Raw genomic sequence first — 16,101 nt, 5'->3', positions numbered from 1 at the left:
TGCCTTCTCTGCACCCAGCTGGTGTCTGGGCAGCCCGGGCAGGTGGCGGCCATCCTCTGGTCCGGAGGCTGGAGGGGCCCCTGGTGGTGGCAGCCTGTCCCCCCCCAATCCTGGTGGAGGGACCCCTCCCCCGGCTGCCGGCCCCTCCCCGCTGCCTCTGACACCAGGTGGATCACAGTAAAGAACCGCTCTGGGCGGGGCCCTGGCAGAGGAGCTGTCCCCAGTGTGGGAGCCGGCTGCACCCCAGGAGCACATGACTTGTCCCGCCCCACCTCACCCCCTGGGGGGCAGGCGCGGTGCCACCCCTGTCCATCAGAGGATGAGAGGCGCCTGGTGGCCGGCACTCTGCTGAGCCCCTCCCCGGTGTCGCCTGACCAGCGGGAGGACCTTCCGGCAGCTCGGGGAGCCCCGGGCCTCACCACCAGGGGGCAGAGGTGCCCCTCAGAGCGGGCAGTGCCGGGTGGGCAGGGCTGAAGTCGCTGTTGGCAGGTGTGAGAGGGCTGGGGACAGGCTCTTGGGCTCAGCTTGCTGCCTCGAGCTTCGGCACTGACTCTGACTCTGACCCCCCGAGCTCGGTTTCTCTGCCTTACCCTGCCTGGCAGCGCCTCGCTCTGCCCTCCTCCCACCCCACCCCACCTCGCACACACAGGCTGGGGGTATGCAGCTGGTGAAGGCGGGCACCTGCAGGCCCCGGCCCTGGGCTCTAGCTGCCCGCCTGTAAGACGCAGATCGGAGGGTGGTACCGGCTCAGGGTCCGCAGAGCCCAGGGCCCCTGCGATGCCCCGGCCCCGGGGACCCTGATCCCCGGTTCCCGCGGGAGCCAGGCCGTCCGGCCCCGCAGGTCCCAGCACTGTGAGGGGAAACCTCCGGGCCGGGCCGCAGTGGGGTCACAGCCACCAGGCACTGGGGTCGCCATCTCAGCCGCCCGTCCGGGGGCACACGTGGCCTTGGACGGCTTCCAGGTTCTCTTTGCCCCTCAGACCCCCCCATGGCAGCTGATGGTGTGGCAGGAGTCTAGCTCTGGAGCTCACCCATCTTACAGGTGGGCAAACTGAGGCCTAGCAGTCACCTGACCTGACCCAAGTCTGGCCGTCTAATGAGGGCTCCCTCTCCCTCAGGACCAGCCCTGGGGACGGGGGTCCTCCTTGAGGACCAGGCCCTGTGCCTGCTCCTGACCCCTGTGGCAGGGACGTAGTCCTCAGGCAGCTTTGGGGGCGCATGAGTGGTCCCCACCCCCCGGCCTCCCTTTCCTTTAAGAGGGCGCTTCCCTTCCTGGAGCCTCAGGCACCGAGGGGCTTGCCCTGGGCCCCCTCCATATAGCTGTTCGGTCCCCACCCTCACCAGGCCCCGGAGGTGAGCAGCTGCCTGCCTGCCTGCGGGGGCAGCGAGACCGTCCCGTGGGGCCTGGGCCCGAGGCCCGGTCATCTGACGTCCGAGAAGCCAGAGTCAGGGCTTCCTTCCAGCCTCTGGCCGTGAAGCCTGCGGCCGGCTCTGGGTTCCGGCCCCCTCCCCCACACTGCAGGCCCCTCCCCCACACTGCAGGCCCCTCCCCCGCTGCGGCCCCTCCCCCTCACTGCAGGCCCCTCCCCTGCTGCAGGCCCCCCCCCCCACACTGCAGGCCCCTCCCCTGCTGCAGGCCCCTCCCCCACACTGCAGGCCCCTCCCCCGCTGCGGCCCCTCCCCCACACTGCAGGCCCCTCCCCTGCTGCAGGCCCCTCCCCCACACTGCAGGCCCCTCCCCGCACTGCAGGCCCCTCCCCACACTGTGGGCACCGCCCCCCCAGGCTGCGGGCTCCTCCCCCTGCTGCCGGCCCCTCCCCCGCACTGCGGGCACCGCCCCCCACACTGCAGGCCCCTCCCCACACTGCGGGCCCTCCCCCGCTGCGGGCCCCTCCCCACACTGCGGGCACCGCCCCCCCAGGCTGCGGGCCCCTCCCCCCGCTGAGGGCGGTGCAGGACGCGTCAGGGGCCAGTCAGGGGCTGGACGTGGGCCCCGGGTCCCAGGCCCGCTCTGGGGTTTGTGCTGGCTTTGTAGCTCTGGCCTCCCCCCAGACGCTGTGGCCCCGGGGGCCGGCTGTTCCCCTGGGCTGTCAGCCCCCCGCCCCCACCGTGCCCCTCTGCCTGTCACAGACGCACCCTGAGTCCCTGCTGCCCCCAGCCCTGGGCTGTGGGTGTGACTGCTGGGCCTGGGGTCACAGCTCATTCCTTAGCTCTGACTGTAGTTGCTTTTAACCCTGGGCCCTTCCTCCCTCTGGAATTTCCTATGGCCACCTCCCCCAGACCCTCTGCAGTCCCACCCCCTCCCCCCAGGGCCCCCTTCCCAGGCTCCCTCCCCCGCTCCTGCTCCCACGGTCCCTGACTCCTTATCTGGGCAGGCCAGCCAGCAGGCCAGTGGGCGCCCTCCCATCAGTGGCTGATGGAAGCCAGAGCCTGCCTGCCTCTCCCCAGGACCCGCCTCCAGCTCAGGAAAGCCTCTCTCCACCCCCATCCTCACCCCGGCCCACCCGATTGGCTCTCTGCCCCCTTCTGTCTCCTCTGTCCAGGGGGGCACCTTCAGGGATCTGCACCAACCTGGTCTCATCCCTCCCTCCGTGAGACAGGTGTTTATCCAGCCATTCAACCTATCCTGCGTGCCTACTGTGTGCTTACTGTGGGCCTACTGCAGACCTACTGTGTGCCTACTGCGGGCCTACTGCATGGGGGCGCCGGGGTGTAGAAGTCACAGTGTGGCTTACGGCGTAGGATGAAAAGCCTTGAGAGACCTGAGGGCAACCTGAGCCTCCTCCAGGGGAGGGCAATGAGCTGAGGGGAGAGGAGGCAGCCTGGGGCTGGGGCGAGGGCGCAGGCGGGAGGCCCTCTCCAGGCTGCAGGCTCTGGGCCTGGTCACCAGGCGATGGGAACCCACCGGGGTGCCCAGCCAGGACCCTCTCCGATCACCGTGGGGCCTGGGGGGTGGGGCAGAGTGTCTGTCATCCTGGCCGGATTACAGCAGCGCCGCCTGCAGAGGTGATGGTGGAGGCGGAGGGAGCAGCATCGCAGACACTGCCAAAGGGGTGAGAAGCCGCCTGAGTGAGTGCCGGGGTGAAAGGGTGAAGGTGAGAGGTCACGGCCTCAGCCCTGGGGCGGCAGCGCTGGGGGCAGTCCACGCCCGGATTCTGGCTCCGAGCCCAGCTTGTCAGCGGTGACTGCCTCCCTAGAGGAGGGCCATGGCTGGCGCGTAGTAGGCCCTCGGGAAGCGCGGTCTGACCCGAACCGGACAGCGTCCTCCCACAAGGCTCCTCCTCGCCTCGAGGGGCTCTCCTGGCTCCGGGAGCCACAAGAGAAGCCGCTCAGCCTCCGGCCCCTGCCTCCTCCACGCCGAGGTCCAGGCTCCCGTCTGAGTGGGAGCCATGTGGCCCTGCACCGCGCACCCCGAGGTGGCTCAGCCCACCCGTGGAGCCTCCCTCCAGCAGCCGGAGCTCTGCTCCCACCATCTCGGGTGGGGCCAGAGGCACGCGCTTTGGCATCGGGGACCCCGTGGCCTCTGGGCCTGCGTCCCTCTCTGTACAACATGGGGGGGGGGGGGGGGGCTTTTCGCATCCTTCTCATGTGAGAGTGGGACCAGGCCCTCTCCCCGCTGACTCACACGGGAGCGGTCAGGGCTCTGTGGGCACCGGGACCCGCTCCGCTCAGCGCAGCTCCAGGAGGGGCCAGCAGGGCGGGCAGGGCGGGCAGGCCGCACTGCTGTCCTGGCCCCTGAAGATGGGGGCCGGGCAGGGGGGCGAACCTGTGGGAACCCCAGAAGCTGGGGGTGGGGTGGTCTGTGCCGTATGGGCAGGAGGCCTGGTGAGGCCCAGCTTGGACATTTGTTGGCTGTGTGACACGGGGCACGTTATTTCACCGTCGGAGCCTCAGTCTCCTCAACTGGGCAATGGGACATCCCTACTCCCAGAGGGAGACTGATGGGGTCTCCAGGGACCTGGGGAGGGACAGGGGCTGTAGCAACAGCTTTCCATGACTGTCCCCTGGGAAAGCCACTGCTGACCCTCCAAACCCCCAATCTAGCCACCCCTCCAGGCCATAGGAGGCCGGCAGGGGAGCCAGGCGGCGGGTCCTGGCCTGAGGCACCCCAGGGGCTGAAGGCTCTGTCTGTGAGCACAGCCTTTGTGGGAAGGGCAGGGAAGAGGGTTGACCCTGCGGAGTGGGGAGTTCTGGGGGTCAGGAGTCGCTGAGCATCCTGTGGACGTGTCCGCAGGGGCGCGGCGGGGCGGGGCGGGGCGGGGCTGGTTGATTCCTACCGTGCAAGCTGGTTTGCTGCGGGCCTGTGGGGCCTTCGGAGGAGCGGAGCGGTCCCGCAGACCAGGATGGGGCTGAGCTGGGGTTTATTGACGGAGGCTCGGGCTTTGCCCGCAGCTCGAGGCCCCGCCCTCTCACCCCGCTCCGCGCCGGGATCTGACCCCGCCCCTCCGCCCCGGCCCCGCCCCGGGATCTGGCCCCGCCCCGCCGCTGGCCCCGCCCTCCACGGCCCCGCCCCCGGCCTCTGTTTGCGCCGGGTCCGCGCTGCCCGCCGCGGGGCTCCGGGCTCCCGCCACCACCGCCCGGAGCAATGATTAACCCGGAGGGCCGGCCGGCGCCGGGCCCGGGGCGGAGGCGTGGGGCCGGGGCGGGACCCCGCGGGGCCGGTCGGCTTCCTGCTCGCTCCCAAGTTTCCTCGTAGGCGCGGCGCCGGCCGGGCCGCGGCACCGTGTGGCGCGTGGCGCAGGGCGCGGCGCCGGACGCGCGTGGGCGCGGCGCGGGCCGCGGGTCACGATGCGGACTCTCCGCAGGTTGAAGTTCATGAGTTCGCCCAGCCTCAGTGACCTGGGCAAGAGGGAGCCGGCCGCCGCCGCCGCGGACGAGCGGGGCACCCAGCAGCGCCGGGCCTGTGCCAACGCCACCTGGAACAGGTAAGCGCCCGCCCTCCGGCCCCGGGCCCGGGGCCGGCCCCAGAGCCTGGAGCCCCGGCCCGGAGCCTCAGTGCCGGGGCCAGCGCCCGCCGCGGGGCCGCCGGGCCGCCGGGCGGGGAGGGCGCGCCCCCGGCCGGGGCTGTGGGCGCCGGGGCTCCGCTCAGTTTGCAGGAACTCCTGCGCCGCGGTGCGGGGCGGACCGGGAAGTTCAGTGCAACGTGTTCCCGGACCCGGACCCGGACCCGCCGCCCCGGAGCGCCCGGCGGGGATCGCGGTGGCGGGTGGGCGGCCCCGTGCCCGCCTCCCCCCGGGGTCTCCCCGCGGCTCCGCGCGGGGCCCGGGCGGCCCGGAGCTGGGGCGGCAGGAAGTCTCTCCCGTCCCGCCCGGGAGCGCGGGCCGGGGCGCAGCGGGCGGGCTGCCGCCGCTTCCTGTCTGCGCGCCGATCGGGGCGGGCGGCTTCCCCGGAGCGGCCAGGCCTCCCAGCTGCCGGCCGCCGGGTGCGGCCGCTGCCCGCATTCCTGCGACCCCTCCCCCCGCCCGCCCGGCCGGGACGGGGAGCCCTCCGCCCGCCGTGTGCGCGGCCGGGCTGGGGTCCGGGAGGCGGGGTTCCCAGCGGGGTGCCTGTCTGCCACGGCCTCTGACACAGACACTGTCACCGAGAGGAAAGGGGGCCCGCGGAGGCTGCCAGGGGGCTGAGGCCGACCCACCCCACGCGCCTCCGGCCGGGCCGGGCCGGGCCAGGCTTGGACCTTGCCCTGTGGGTAGGCAGCCGCTCCACCCAGACTCCTTGTCTTCTGCCCCCGCCAAGCTGCAAACGGCTTGAGGGCGGGAAGTGTCTGCCTCAGTTTCCCCATCTGTCCCCGGCATGCACATCCTCCTCACAGGCCCCACGTGGAGACAGTGGAAGGACTCTGGTTGGGGAATCTCACTGACCCGGCGGCTGCACGCTGTCCCCCAGAATCGGGGGACGGACAGCGCCCCCTCCGTGTCTCTGCTTGGGGGACCAGAGGGAGCCGGCAGCCTTAGTTAGAGCCCAGCTGCCCCTTCCTGCTCTGCGGCCTTGAGAAGTCACTTCTCTGGTCCTCAGCGTCCTTACCCATAACATGGTAGGTCCCCTGTCACCCAGCTCAGCCCAGACTCCTGTCGGGTGCCTGCAGGGTTGGGGTTTGGGGGGGGGTTCCTCGGGAACCTGATGGCTCCCTTAATGGCAGGCCCTGCCCGGTGTCCCTGCAGAGGTGGGCACCCTGCGGCCAGCGCTGGTCTCCGGAGAGGTCGCCTGGGTCCCTTGAGAGTCACTCCATCTGTCCCTGGGCCTGGCGGCTGCTGAGAAACAGGTCCCCGTCCCCCTCCCCCTCCCCCCCACACACACACAGCCAGGCCCCTGAGTGACCGGCGGGGTGGGCTCTGGCCTCCCATGGTCCCAGGATGGCTGCAGCGGCCCGCCTTGCTGAGCTGACCCCATTGAGTCCGGATGCACCCCTTTACCTGTGTGGCCACATTCGTGCCCCGGAGACACCGACGGGGGGACCTAAACAACCAGCTTCTTCTCGGGGTTCTGGGCCCGTAGGTCCGCCCTGCCGGCCAGCTCCATCTGTGACTGGCCCCACACCCCTCTGGCTCCGCCTCCGTCTGTGGGGATGGAGTCCGTGCCCTGGCCCAGCCACTCATCCGCCCGCTCACTCCCTCCTCCCTCGCTCCTCACCGGCACTGGGTGCACAGGGTGCCGTCCGCCGGCAAGGGATGCAGGTCTGCTTAGCGCTGGGAAGAGGCCCACGTGCATTCCTCCCCATCCGTGTGTGGGACACGCCTGAGGACGGGGTGCCAGGCGGGCCCCCCCTTGGCCCCCCCTTCAGACCATCCTCTAGAGCTGTGGGGAGTGGTTTCCCCGAACCCGCAGCTGCTTGGTGGGCCGGGTCTCCTGGTGCCCAGCCCGGTGCTGGAGCCACCGAGGGGCTGGCCAGGAGGTTAGAAGGAGCCTGCCGCTCCCACCTGGCGTCCCATATGCCCCCCCCAAGGTCAGGACCCAGGCGTGTGGGGGCCTCCAGCGCCATGAAGGTCGTGCTCTGAGATGAGGATGGAGGGAGCTCCCCGACCCCAACACTGGTCCCCCACACCTGCGTTTGGCGCTGAGGGCGCTAACCATTGTGATACCCTGCTCCTTGCCAGGCCTGGATCTGCCCCAGGGCTAGGGTTTGGAGAGCCCAGCACCCGCCCCACCTCAATGTTAGCGTGGAGGCGCCGAGCCAGGCAGGAGCAGGGGAGCGTGTGAGCCCATGGGTGGGGGTGACACTGGTCACTCCCCAGAGACCCGCCTCCAAGGCGGGGCGATTGTCTTCAGCGGGCAGGGCCTTGGGTCTGCACCCAGGTGTGAGCGCGTGTCCCACGGAGGCTCCCACAGAGGGTCCGGAGGCTGGAGCTGCCTCCCCCCCCCCCATCCTGGTGCCCCGGAGCCTCACCAGGGTCTGCCCTGTGCCCTGTGCCCGTCAGTGCTCGGGAGGAGGCTGGAAGGTGGCCCTGTCTCTTGCGGTACCGGGGGGAGGGGGGGGGATGGCAGGCCCTCTGAGGGATGCCCAGGAGGACATGAGGGGAGCCAGAGGGAGGCCGGTGGGGGCGGGGGGTGGCAGGCCCTCTGAGGGATGCCCAGGAGGACATGAGGGCAGCCGCTGGAGGGAGGCCGGTGGGGGGGGGGCTCCTGGAGGCTCGGAGAGGAGGTTGCCTGCGGGGCCCTTGGCCCTGCCCTGCTGGGCCCGCCCTCCTCTGGCCTCTGTGGCCACCGCGGGTTTCACTTCTGTTTTGGGGGCAGAGAAGTCACATGAGGGCCTCCCCCCCTCCCAGGGGCTCAGCAGGGCTTGTTTACCCAACTGGGACCTGGGAAAAGCTGAACCTCCTCCAGCGAGAATCGCGGGGAGGGGGGTGTCCTGCCGGTTCCCCACCCCCACCCAGGTGTGGGTGTGGAGGGCTGTGGCAGCCCCGCTGGGTGTGGTGCTGGGTGGGGCCGCCTGCAGCCTGTTTGCCTGAGGGTGACAGGCCCCACCTGGTGCTGTCAGAGGGGGAGGGGGAGACTGAGGCACCACAGCATCGCCCCAGCCTCTGGCCCCGCCTCAGTGTCACAGCCGCAGGGCTCCGGGCCCACCGCCCCCCTCAGAGGCCACGCTGAGCCCCATGTGTGGATGGGGACAGGAGCCCATTGTGTGGCTGAGACACGGAGGCCGGTGGGCAGACAGACTGGGACTGAAACCACACCCTGAGCCAGCTGGTGGGGCTGGGGTGGCAGTGGGTGGGAGCCAGGTGACCCGGTGGGCGGGGCTGCTTGGACAGACAGGGGGCGACAGAGTGCAAGGCCATGCCCTGTTCCTCAGGTGGCACCCTGCTCCCCTGTGCCAGGGGGGGTTTAACCCTGAGCAGGAGGTGGGGGGATGCCCTCCCCACACGGGTGAGAGGAGGGCCTGGCTCTTGGGGTGGGAGGAGGGAGGTGGAGGAAGGCCATTGAGGCAGGAGGGGCCATGAGGGAAGCCGGTGGGGTGGGTCACAGAGGGGCTGGACCCCCTGAGCGGCCAGACTGCGGGCCTGGTTATCCACAGCCACGTGGTGTAGGTCGGCAAACTGCGGCTCGCTAGCTTTGGTTTGCCACTCTGTTGACTAATGAGTTTGCCAACCACTGCTAGGGGAAAACTCTTAAAAAACATTTTAATAATGTACTAATGTCTTTAACCTGAAGTCAAAACTTCTGGGTGAGCGGAATGCCTTACGCAGGGGCTGGCAAACTCATTAGTCAGCAGAGCCGCAGTTTGCAGGGGACGGGAGTGGGCTGGGGTCCAGAGGGTTAGAGCGAGGGGTGGGACGGGACGCCCCTTTTCTGGGCGGAAGCCCTGTGGGGAGTTGGCCCTGCACGTGTCAGCGCTCACACTGGCTGCCATATGTGGTCGAACGTGTAATGACGCCCCACACGCCTCCGTGGAGCCAGGCCACGCGATTTCTCGGCCTCATAGGCCCGCGGGCCGGGCTTCGCACCCTGGTTTAAGGGAAGGGGCACAGAGTGGTAAGCATGGGTCCCGAGAACAGCAGGACAGGCCTGGGTGGCCGAGGCCTCAGAGGCCCCGGCTCCAGCTGCCTGACTTGGGGCCCAGGGAGGACGCGGCCGGCCCCTCTGAGCTTCGGAAGTGGCTGGGTGGGGCCGCCTGCACCGTGCCCCCCTCCCCGCCCCCCACAAGCTCCCAGCAGCCCCCAAAGGCTGGGAGTGGGCTCAGCTGTCGGATTCCAGGGCGCTGCCCTAGGACAGCTGCTTCCCAGTGGCCGTCAGACTTCCCGAGGTGTCCCTTTTTCAGTCTGTGGGTGGGAGCTGGGTGCGGAGATCCTGGCCGGGAACCTGAGGCCCAGCCCCCGCCAGGCCAGCATTCCGTCCTCACCGCGGAGGGGCGGGCGCACGCAGGACCCGCATCTCACAGGCAGGACCGGGCAGAGGCCGCGCGGCCCGGACGTGTGACCAGCATCCGGCGCCCGGCTCCGCTGGGATCCGCTGAGACCAGCACGACCCCCATCGAGCCCACAGCGCTCAGACCCTCCGCCCACCGGGCCGCGGCCCTGCCCTGCCTGTCCGCCCGCCCGTCCGTCAGTCCCTGCAGGGCCTCAGTCGGAACCTGCCCAGGACGCTGCCTGCGGGAGGCTGCAGGGGAAAGGGCAGCTGCTGGGCCCGCTCTGTGGCTTCCCTTAGGGGGCTTGGCCTCTCTGAGCCTCAGTCTCCTCGTCTGAGAAGTGGGCAGCCAGTCCGTGCTGCTGGGAAGGCAGATGGGGCACCAGGAGCGTGGCAGCCCGGCCCGCCCTGTGTGTGACCAGCAGCGTGTCCAGCGGACCCCTGCTCACCAGTCACGCAGCCTGCCAGGTGGTGAACTTCAGCGTGCGGCCGTGGGAGGGACTCGGCGAAGTGCGGGGACATGGTCCTTGCAGAGAGGGAGGGAATCCGGAGGGCTTCCTGGAGGCGGTGGCTCCTGAGCTGGCTCCCGTCTGAAGGCTGCTGGCCTCTGAGACGGGAGGAGGCTGCCTGCAGGCAGGAAGGCAGTGGCTGCAGGCCCCGCGGGGCGGCTCCCGGACAGGCTTGGGGTGTGGGACGCCGGGAACCAGGAGGCGTCACCCCGAGGAGCCTCGGATGCAGCGCCCAGGCCTGTCTGCGCAGCGGGTGCCGGGCCGGGAACTGACTGGCAATGGGTGAGGGGAGACCGGTCCAGGGACCGAGGAGGGCCGGGCGGAAGGGAGAGGAGGGGCAGACAGCCAGCAGCAGCGGTGGGATGGGTGGGTTTGGAGGGGAAGGAGATGGATTTCACCAGGGACTTACACCCTGCCTCTCCGAGCCCGGCACAGGGCACAGGTGTGGGCACACGGGGCCCCGCGCTCGGCTTTGTAACAGCGGAGGAAGCAAGTGACTGACAAACCGCCTTCTGCTCAGAGACGCCCAGAGCGGCGGCCGCCTGGGGTCTGAGGGGAGCGGGGGGGGGGTGGAGGGGCCCAGGCAGCAGACAGCGCTGTGTGCAGCGCCCCCCCCAGGGCTGGTGCAGACCCGGGCCTGCCGCTGGGGAGGGGGCACCTGATGCCCAGGCTGAGAAGCCCGGGTGGGGAGGAGTGCACCGGGCTGGGAGGGCTCAGGAGCACGGGCAGGGAAGCAGAGTGGGGGTGCACAGGACCCTGGAGGGGTGACGGGCGGGGCCCGACGCACAGGGGAGGCTGGGGCACAGGATTGTGGGGTTGAGGTGGGAACTGAGGTTCGGGTGTGGACGGGGTCCCGCCGAGACAGCCCATCCCTGCTTCTGGGCGGCCTGCCTGTCCCCCGACCAACCGAGCAGGAAGGCTGCGGTGGAGACGGGCGGGAGGAGGGCCGGGAGGCCGGGGGTCCGGGAGGCTGGGGAGGGGAGGGTGCCCCTGGAGGCCGGGGGGTCCGGGAGGCCGGGGGAGGGGGGTCCGGGAGGCCGGGGGTCCGGGAGGCTGGGGAGGGGAGGGTGCCCCTGGAGGCCGGGGGTCCGGGAGGCCGGGGGAGGGGGGTCCGGGAGGCCGGGGAGGGGAGGGTGTCCCTGGAGGCCGGGGGGTCCGGGAGGCCGGGGGAGGGGGGTCCGGGAGGCCGGGGGTCCGGGAGGCTGGGGAGGGGAGGGTGCCCCTGGAGGCCGGGGGGTCCGGGAGGCCGGGGGAGGGGGGTACGGGAGGCCCGGGGGGTGCCCCTGGAGGCCGGGGGCTGGCCTGGGCACAGCTCCCCTCTCCCCTCCTGCAGCATCCACAACGGGGTGATCGCCGTCTTCCAGCGCAAGGGGCTTCCCGACCAGGAGCTCTTCAGCCTCAACGAAGGCGTCAGGTGAGTGCGCCCCCCGGGCCCGTCCACCAGCCTCACCCAGACTCCACCTGAGGCTGTGACAAGTGACACCATGGCCCTTGGCGCTGCTGCGCCCCCCCCCACACACACATCTGGTCAGGCTTAAGACAGCACCCGCATCCCTGCTGACGGTGACGGAGCGTCTGGTAGGGCGTTTATTCTGTGAGAGGCGGACTATGCCCGTGACGGGAGTGGATTCCTGGTCGCCCTGAGCGCCGGGGAGGAGCCCAGGACCGGCTCCCGGAACTGCGAGGCCAGGGGCTGCCATAGTGCTGGGTGTCGGTGGAGGTGCCCGAGCTCAGAGAGGTCGCAGACTTGCCCAGGGTCACACAGCCGCTACAGGGAGGCATGTGCTGCCCCTGTGTTCCCTTCCGCCTTTGAGCTCCAGGCGGGAGTGGACAGGCGGGGGTACCCCCACGAGCCAGGCCGGGAGGGAGGGCCGGGGAAGCCTGAGAGCAGGCCACATGTGACCATTCACCTTTTCTCAGGCTTCTCCGGCCAGCGGGGTGGGGGGGGGGGGGGGCAGGAGCCCCCGGGGTGCCGAAGGGGCCGTGCAGCCCTGGTCCTGATATGCCTCTGCTTGGGAGCAGGTTTGTCCAGGCCTGAGGGACCTGCTGTGTAAACAACAGAGCAGAGGAAATGCTTCTAAATTCCTGAGCAAACCATCCAGCATAGGCTGGCCTCCCGCAGTGTCTGCCCCCTCCCCTCTGCAGTGTCTGCCCCTCCCCCCCACAGTGCCTGCCCCCTCCCCTCGAAGGTCTGCCCCCTCCCCCGCACAGTGCCTGCCCCCTCCCCCCCCGCAGTGCCTGCCCCTCCCCCCTCCTCGCAGTGTCCTGCCCCCTCCCCCCCACAGTGCCTGATCCCTCCCCCCCTCCCTCCGCAGTGTCTGCCCCCCTCCCCCCTCCCCGCAGTGTCTGCCCCCTCCCCGCAGTGCCTGCCCCTCCCCCCCGCAGTGCCTGCCCCCTCCCCCCCTCCGCAGTGTCTGCCCCCCGCAGTGCCTGCCCCCTCCCCTCCGCAGTGTCTGCCCCCCTCCCCTCCAGTGTCTGCCCCCCCGCAGTGCCTGCCCCCTCCCCCCCGCAGTGCCTGCCCCCTCCCCCCCTGCAGTGCCTGCCCCCTCCCCCCCGCAGTGCCTGCCCCCTCCCCCCCTCCGCAGTGTCTGCCCCCTCCCCCCGCAGTGCCTGCCCCCTCCCCCCCGCAGTGCCTGCCCCCTCCCCCCCTCTGCAGTGCCTGCCCCCTCCCCCCGCAGTGCCTGCCCCCTCCCCTCCGCAGCATAAACCAGACCACGTGCCTCGTCACCAGCCCTCGGGGGCTGGATGGAGCAGGGGCCGCTCTGGGGTGTGTGTCTGGGTGGGGGACGCAGAGATGGACGCCTGGGCCCCAGCACCCCCTGGCCAGCCCCGTGATCCTTACCCGAGAAGCAGGGAGAGGTCAGGGGAGGGGCCCGCTAGGCTGTTTGGGGCAACTTCTTCTCTTTTCTAGACAAAGACAATCTTTTTATTTACCACAGCATTGCCATACTTAGTTCAGTACGTCTTTTTAAAAATATATATATTTTACTGATTTCAGAGAAGAAGGGAGAAGGGGAGAGAAATAGAAGCATCAGTGATGAGAAAGAGCCATCGATCGGCTGCCTCCCGCACGCCCACCCTGGGTACCGAGCCCTCAACCCGGGCATGTGCCCTTGACCTCCTGGTTCATAGGTCGACACTCCACCTCCGAGTCGCGCCAGTCTGGGCGGCCCGTTTAGCCAGTTCGAAGCGAAGTGCGGGACTGTCAGGTCAGCAGGGCCTTCCTTTTTTTGAGAGTTGGCTCTGGGCCAGCCGCCTGCCCCACTTTCCATGCCTCACATTGCACAGCCTGAGGAACGGGCACCTTATCACCCCATTTCACAGGTGAGGAAACTGAGGCACAGAGGTCGGGGGTCGCTCAAGGTCAGAGGACTAGTCACTGGGGCCGGGACTTAGGCCCCCGACTCCAGGGCCTGTGGGTCCTTCCGGACGGCCCCAGCTCCTCCCCATCCTGTGCACCTTAAGTTAGTGAATTAATTGGCATCGAATCCGTGGTTGGCCATTGGCTTCGATCCCACGAGAGCCCGTGATGAGCCATCCAGCGCCCCCGTAGCCGAGTGTCCCCCTCGGTTCTTGAAGCTCCTGTTTGAGGTCAGGCTGTGCTGCTCCTGGGCCAGGATCGGGGTCCCAGGGGCAGACCGCTGCCACTGAGCAGTCTCTGACCCCTCTTCCTCACTGTCTGCCCCCTCTCCCCGCAGGCAGCTGCTGAAGACAGAGCTGGGGTCCTTCTTCACCGAGTACCTGCAGGTGGGTGGTCCCGCTCCCCAGGTGGGTGGTCCCGCTCCCCAGGTGGGTGGTCCCCTGGCCAAGTGGGAGGTCCCACTCTCTGGCCCAGCTGGGGTTGCTTCCTGAGCCTGCCGGAAAGGACAGGCGCCTCAGTGGGTACATGGAGCACTAGGTATCAGTCATGACTCAGTTTCCCCATCTGCCACCACTGGCGGTTGTGAATGTTCAGTAATAAACTCGGGAGGTGCTAGCATGGTGCCCACCTCCTCCTGGACCGTCACCTCGGGCCCGGCGTGCGTGCTGGGTCGCCGCACAGCCCCGGTCCCTGAGCCGCGGTATTTGATCATGTCGCCAAGGCCCCCCTGGCCCAGGCGCTGCCCCTCGGGGCCCTCCTGGCCCCCGTCTGGGCAGCGGGCCCGCAGAGCCGCTGACACGCGGGACCAGCCGGGTCACACGGCTCTGTCCAGGCGTGACCCACGCGCCGGCTGCCACGCGGGGTTCTCAGTGCAGTCACAGCCCTGTGGCCTTCTCCACGGTCAGTTCCAGATTGTTCCCTCAGCCCTAGAGACACCTCAGTTTACCATCAGCCCCACGCCCCTCTCCTCCCCTCACACCCCATTTCATGGCGGGGGCGGGGGGGTCTCACACCTGGCCTCTGTCTGCTTCCTTCGCTGAGCACAGCAGGTCCTGCCGTGGCAGGTGGGGGCGCCTCGTTCCCTTTACAGCCGAGGACCACCCCATTGTCTGCACCCGCTTGTCCCCTTACCCATGGGTGGGCATGGGGCACCTGTTGGCCGGGTTAATGGAGCTGAGACCTGGCGCGGCCGGGACCCCTGTGGGTGAGCCCCCATGGCGGCCCTGCGTGCTCCAGCGCCCCCCCCCCCCGGCTGTGGGGGTGCAGGCCGCCTGCCTGCCGGCTCTCGGAGGCTCCAGGCGCCCCCGTCTCTGGGGTTGTCCCTGCGGCCCCCTCCTGTCCCGTGAGGACCCCTGGTTGAGTCAGCGGGCGGTGTCCTCCCAGGGCGAGCCGAGGGTCGGGCTCTGGCCAGTAGGAGGCGGGATGTCGGGGAGCCCCTCCCGCTGGGCCCAGGTTGCCCCCGGGAAGCCCGGGCACCCCCAGGCGGTGACGGCGTCTCCGTGTGCCTTCCAGAACCAGCTGCTGACGAAGGGCATGGTCATCCTGCGCGACAAGATCCGCTTCTATGAGGGTGAGTGCCGGCCAGCGTGAGCTGAGCCCGCCGCCAGCCGGCGTGGCTGTGTCTCCGTGGCTCCTCGGGGAGGCGGCACAGCAGGTGCCATGGGGCCTGGGCCTCCAGGGCTCTGGGGGGACAGGCCTCCTGGTCGGGAGGGCTCAGAGGGACAGAAACGATGGTCCGGGAAGCAGGCTGAGGCCCGACCCCAGGAGGGACCCCACTGCCGGGAGCCTCTGCCCCCAGGAGGCCCTGCCTCACCCAGCCCGCAGCAGCCGGCCCCGCGGCTCTTTGGGCCTGAGGGAAGGTGGCCTGAAGAGGTCGCTGACGCCCGGGGAGCAGCTGGGGGGGCGGGGCGCTCCCTGCCGGGCATGCTGGGAGTGTTCTCTCTAAGGCCACACCCACCCGGGGGCCTCTGGGTCCCGGCTCCCATTGCCCAGCTCAGGAACAGTGCGGTGATGGCAGGCGGCCCACCCTCTCCTCCAGGCCCTGAGTCTCAGCGGGGTGGGGGTGTGCCCGGTCCCACCCCCTCAGGCTCCCAGTGTCTGCAGGCCCCGGGCCACCGCCGAAGGGGGGCCTCCTTAGGGAGGGTCAGGGGACGCGAGAGCCGGCTCAGCCGATACACCTCTGCGAGCGCCCTCTGCGTCCAGGCCGGTGCTGGGGTCAGTTCTGTGAGTGTTTGCTGAGCACCTACTATGCACGGGGCACAGAGCACATGCTTGCTCTGTAGACACTTTCCTGACTCTAACCCACCAGGTCCCCCAGCAGCCTGTGCAGGAGGTACCATTGTTGTAGCCCCTGAACAGAGGGGAAACTGAGTCACGGTGGGGTTCGGGGGCGCCCAGGCCACATGGCCACGGCTCCAGCCACACTCTTCTCTCTGCTGCTCCAGACGCCTCCTCGAGCCCTCACTCTGACCGGGGAGAGAAGGGGTGTCGCTCCATTTAGCAGAGGAGCAGACTGAGGCCTGGCAGCTCTGAATGAACTCCGAGCTGCATCCCCGTTCCTTCCACAACCCCCGCCCTTCCCTCACCCCGGGCATGGCGGGTGGGAGCTGCGGAGGCTGGAGCCGGGAAGGGGCACACGGACCTCAGCTGTGGGGCCGGGGGTTCGGGCCAGCTTCCCAGAGGAGGTGCTGGAAGCCCGCAGGCCGGGCAGGGAGGGTTTGGCACCTGGCGGAGACGCCCGCCCACGCCCCTCTCCTGACTCGGCGCATTCCGGCACATTCCCCGTGGCCGCCTCCCACCGGCGCCAGCCCGGGGAGTGGGCTCGCCGGAGAAGGGGAGCTTTGTGTGGCTGGTGGAGGCCTGCCCACAGCGCCGTGTCCACCAGGCCACGGGCAA

The 16,101-nt window shown here is 69.9% G+C and overlaps 1 protein-coding gene across 6 annotated transcripts in view; it reads left to right on the top strand.

Annotated features, from left to right (window-relative positions):
- PRR5 (proline rich 5) overlaps window positions 1-16,101 on the top strand; it is a 41,153-nt gene that overhangs the window by 16,992 nt on the left and 8,060 nt on the right. For 3 of the 6 annotated variants that reach the window (XM_045575086.1, XM_045575085.1, XM_045575087.1), the window contains exons 2-5: window positions 4,806-4,925; window positions 11,179-11,259; window positions 13,544-13,592; window positions 14,719-14,776. In XM_045575086.1, coding sequence (XP_045431042.1) covers window positions 4,816-4,925; window positions 11,179-11,259; window positions 13,544-13,592; window positions 14,719-14,776 — 298 coding nt within the window. In that variant the 5' untranslated portion in view covers window positions 4,806-4,815. Of the gene's footprint in view, window positions 1-4,498; window positions 4,926-11,178; window positions 11,260-13,543; window positions 13,593-14,718; window positions 14,777-16,101 lie in introns of those variants that run through there. The other 3 variants (XM_036420251.2, XM_036420253.2, XM_036420252.2) reach the window with 3 other exon arrangements.

This window comes from Pipistrellus kuhlii, unplaced genomic scaffold, assembly GCF_014108245.1.
Source record: "Pipistrellus kuhlii isolate mPipKuh1 unplaced genomic scaffold, mPipKuh1.p scaffold_m20_p_64, whole genome shotgun sequence".
Classification (NCBI taxonomy): Eukaryota; Metazoa; Chordata; class Mammalia; order Chiroptera; family Vespertilionidae; genus Pipistrellus; species Pipistrellus kuhlii.
Note: the sequence above shows the minus strand (reverse complement) of the source record. Positions and strands in the feature narration are given on the sequence as shown.